The sequence below is a fragment of the Schistocerca gregaria genome, chromosome 8 (genome assembly GCF_023897955.1).
Source record: "Schistocerca gregaria isolate iqSchGreg1 chromosome 8, iqSchGreg1.2, whole genome shotgun sequence".
Taxonomy (NCBI): domain Eukaryota; kingdom Metazoa; phylum Arthropoda; class Insecta; order Orthoptera; family Acrididae; genus Schistocerca; species Schistocerca gregaria.
In genome coordinates this window covers 476,925,569-476,930,004 of record NC_064927.1, presented here as the reverse complement: position 1 = coordinate 476,930,004, position 4,436 = coordinate 476,925,569, and the positions used below count along the sequence as shown (strand labels likewise).

Sequence of the window (4,436 nt, the reverse complement as noted above, 5' to 3'; positions counted from 1 at the left end):
ATAGAAGAGGACAGTGGTAGGGAGACAAAGACAGTTGCCAAGATCTGGATGGAGTTGAGGAAAATGGCCACAGACAGAGGTGTTTGGGGAGTTCTTCTGGATGCCTCATGTTCCCACAGGGGTCAAAGGAATTAAGTCAAATATGTCGTATGATTGACATTATAATTACGTCATAATTGAGCATGAACGAATAATGATGAAGTGTGGAAAATAAAGTTGGAAGTAAAAAACACCTCATTACAATGGCACAGACAAAACTTTATTCACCATATTTGGGTTTACACAGTCATACACGGAACAGCTTGGATTCGTCATAGAATTGATCAGTCAACCAGCGAACTGGAAGCTTCAGCGAACTGGAAGCTCAGACGGTGGGGTAGTATGTGTAGGCTCCTCCTACAACAGGGGCGACATTGGCTGGGTAGACGTTGCGAACGATTCCGGAGGAGTAGACGCTGGGGACCACTCCTGAGGTGTAGACGTTGGAGGCCACGCTGCCTGGGTATACCGCCGGCACGACGCGGCCGGCCACCACCTGCTGGGGCTGCACCGCGGGCTGGTACTGCAGTGGTTGGTACTGCGGCTGCTGGAAGACGCTGGTGCCGGCTGGTACCGTGGCGGCGCTGGCGGCGGCCACCACTCCCAGGATCACCACAGCGAAAACCTGCCGGAGGGGAGAGCAGGCGCGTGTTAGTCTCCAGTCGTTACAGGGCACAGGTAAGACGTAGTGAATTGCATACAGACTAGAAATACGGCGGGAAACTAGACAGTTTCCACAATCTTTTCCTATCGACGAGATAGGATTCCTCCATTTAAAAACCTGGTTTAACAGACGTCTTCAACAATACATTAAAAACAGAATATACCCGTAATGACGTTGAAATATCTCGTACTCCGGCCATTCTTAAACCTAGGAATCTCCCGAACACCCTTCAAACTACAGTCCAATAACCTTGCTGTACATTTGCTACAATTTGCTGGAACGGTTAATCTGCAGCAGTATATACACTACCCACATGAACAAGCCAGATTTAAAGTGGCTTCACACGCGTATGTATGTAGAAGTGGGATTTCAGAAAATTTTTAAATAATATCGGTAGACTTTTTTGACCTCAGGGCAGCTTATGATAGGATACAAATAGATGGTCTCATCATCAAGTCTGTTGACATGATTCCATGCTTGAAATTAACAAACCTGTTGGAATGGGTGCAGAAAGTCCGATAGTGCAAAGTAGATCTGGAGTCACAACCAAGCAAATGAAGAAGAATAGAGAACGCACTCCAACAAGGATCAGTTCAAAATTGGTTCAAATGGCTCTGAGCACTATGCGACTTAACGTCTGAGGTCATCAGTCGCCTAGAACTAAGAACTAAATAAACCTAACTAACCTACGGACATCACACACATCCATGCCCGAGGCAGGATTCGAACCTGCGACCCTAGCGGTCGCTCGGTTCCAGACTTTAGCGCCTAGAACTGCATGGCCACTCCGGCCGGCCATTGATCAGTATTAGCTCTACTCATTTCTAATGTTTATAGTAGTGACCTGTCAGATACTATCACGTATGCTTTGCTACGTTGACAATAAGGCTATGATGACTCAAACAAATGTCTAGAAGAAAGAGAAACTACTTTAACAGTGGACCTAGATGTATGAGACCAGTACTATAGAACATGGAGCCTGTGCCCGCACCCAAAAATCGGAGACTGACTTGCACTTTCCATTTAAATAACCACCTGGTAGACAGAGAACTCAAAATAATATGCTGTGGAGAAAGAGTCAGGCTCAACAAATATCCCAAATACCTAGACATAATTCTTGACAGATCACTTACAATCAGAAAATATATTGAATTAACTGCCCAGAATTTCAAAACCTGGAACATCACCCGGAAATTTGTGGGTACCACATGAGGAGCAGAAAATATTACACTAAAGTGAGCAGCACTGAACCAATGAAATTTCTTATTTATCCTTTCAAAAGCGTAAAATGCAGGTTTTTTAAAAACCACTTATCTGGAGGTTAGGGTTAGATGCAGCTGAAACGTTGGTGATAAACCGTAAAATCAAAAAGTGAAGAGAGGCTCTCGAAACATGGTGTCCAGTAGAATGCTGAAGCCTACATTGATGTATGTGTTAGCTAATGAATAAGCTGAACAGAATCGGAAGGGAAACGAGTTGGTAAGGACAAACGAAAGCTTGAATACAGTAATAAAAAAATAAAACGTCGCTGCAGCTATCCAAACGACTTACAACTAGTGTAGAGAGTCAGTCCTGGAAGTGAAGCAAACAACAGAAATAGCAAAAATTGTCGGTGTTGGTGCGCTAGTTGTAACTAGATCCTGATAAACTAGAGGAGTCGAACTTGTTTCGAACTGGGCTCTTCGGTTATTCGGTTCCATGCAGTCCTAAGCTGTCAGAAAAAAAAGAGGGAAGGAAGATTCGAGCTTCACTTCTGTCGAGGGTGAGGTCATCAGTGAAGAAGAACAAGCTCCGTTTATCGAAGGATGAGGATAGAAAGCTCCCGTGGGCTTTTCAGTGGAACCATCCTGAGTTTTGTATAAGCGATCTGTGGAAATCGCGGAAAATCTGAATAACCAGGTCGCGATCTGAACCGTTGTCCTCCCAAATGTAAGACCACTGTCCTGACCAGTGAGGAACATTTGTCACAAGGAGTAGAACTACTTTTATAATACGCATGTGATTGCTACACAGTAGAAGGAACTTAGTAAATGTTTTATATATTTCCTAAAAACTTATTTAAATGGAAATTTGGAGCTCAGAATGTAAACTATTCTTGATCTCTATTCGAAGGAAGATAACTTTCGTAACTGATCCACGATGATTACTGACATTTACAAAGTCAGTACAGTATCGGTCTATTAGTGTACCTTATCGTCAGTTAGCCTTGTATCACAACATGAGTTGACAGTACAGCAGAAAATCTATTCACTAAGCAGCAACATCTCAGAATGGTGTGCACACTTACGGCTTTCATGATGAGGAGATGTGGAGTAGCGAACACGAGGTCTGAACTGTAGTCTGGTGGGTCACCGTGTGTGTCTTCCTCTGGAGGCGTCTGGTCTTTTATACCCGTTCGGCCCCTGGAGCTCTTACGGCAGATAATGGCAAATTGTAGCAGCAGTGCCAATGACCGTGGCTGTGATGTGAGGTGGGGTGGCGGGTGGAGGGGGAGGGGGTAATGTGGAGACCAGACAGGTCGTTACCTCAGCATCGCCCAGATGTGAGTTCCTCCCGCTGTGCCGCAAAACCAGTTCTGGTGTTACCGCACCGCGACCCTCGCCCATGGCAGCAACTTGTCTGCGGCGTTATTTAGTGACGCCAGATGTTCTTCTCTCGCGTCACTGTACAGGGTCATGGAAGATGGTGCACCGCACATTGGTGCCGCAGCATTCAACTAGTATAATAATTTGTGACTGTCAGTATAAACGCCACTCAAATGAAACACAGAATGATGTTTGAGATAGTAGTGACTGTCAGGCCAGGATGCAATTATCCTGCACATTCTGTGTAGAATGACACAGCTTCATGATGGTATCGTTCTTCCACAGTATCACACACTGCTCAGTCGCATGTGGAGCGGTGGCCTTTCGAGGATCGTTTTTAGTTGCGTGATGCTGAGGAAAAAGCCCGCAGCTGAAAGTTTACAGTTTAACGTCCCGTCGATATCAAGGTCATTGTAGGAGTACATGGAGCTGGGAACGGGAAATAGGTAGCATCTTTTCATTGGTACCACCGCAATATTTGCCTTAACGAAGATCACCATACTGAGAAACTGCAGATTGCCTAAAGTGGAAAATGGCTAAAATAATAGTATCGTTCAGTAGATACGCGGTTATTTGACACATCCTGAGAGAACTCATATGGCAATCATTAGTCTCATAAAACTCTACTGAAAAATTACTGTTTGTCATTCTGTTGAGGTTGCAATGAGAAATCTTCTTCATTCGCGCTGGCTAGTTCCATCACGACGTCAGTTATCGAACCATCGCCTTCATCGTTAATATTGAAACATACGCTACTGGCCTCTAAAAGACGACGTGCTACAGACGCAAAAATTTAATTGACAGGAAGAAGATGATGTGACATGCAATTGATTAGCTTTTAAGAGCGTTCACACGAGGTTGCCGCCGGTGGCGACAACTACAACGTGCTGACATTAGGAAAGTTTCCAACCTATTTCTCATTCAAAAACAGCAATTGACAGTCGTTGCTTGGTGAAACGTTCTTGTGATGCTTCGTGTAAGGAGGAGAAATGCATACCATCACGTTTCCGACTTTGATAAAGGTCGGATTGTAGTCTATCGCGATTGCGGTTTATTGTATCGCGACATGCTGCTCACGTTGGTCGAAATCCAATGAATGTCAGCAGAATATGGAATGGGTGGGTTCAGGGTGGTAATACGGAACGCCG

General features: G+C 44.7%; 1 protein-coding gene across 1 annotated transcript; it reads right to left on the bottom strand.

The window, feature by feature from the left end:
• Positions 1 to 237: 237 nt before the first annotated feature.
• On the bottom strand, positions 238 to 3,309 carry LOC126285253 (uncharacterized). The gene is made up of 3 exons (XM_049984547.1): positions 3,229 to 3,309; positions 2,991 to 3,113; positions 238 to 664 (listed from the first exon to the last, which is right to left on the bottom strand). The coding sequence occupies exons 1-3, from the start codon at positions 3,307 to 3,309 to the stop codon at positions 365 to 367; spliced, it is 504 nt and encodes a 167-aa protein (XP_049840504.1). The 3' UTR covers positions 238 to 364.
• Positions 3,310 to 4,436: the final 1,127 nt, after the last annotated feature.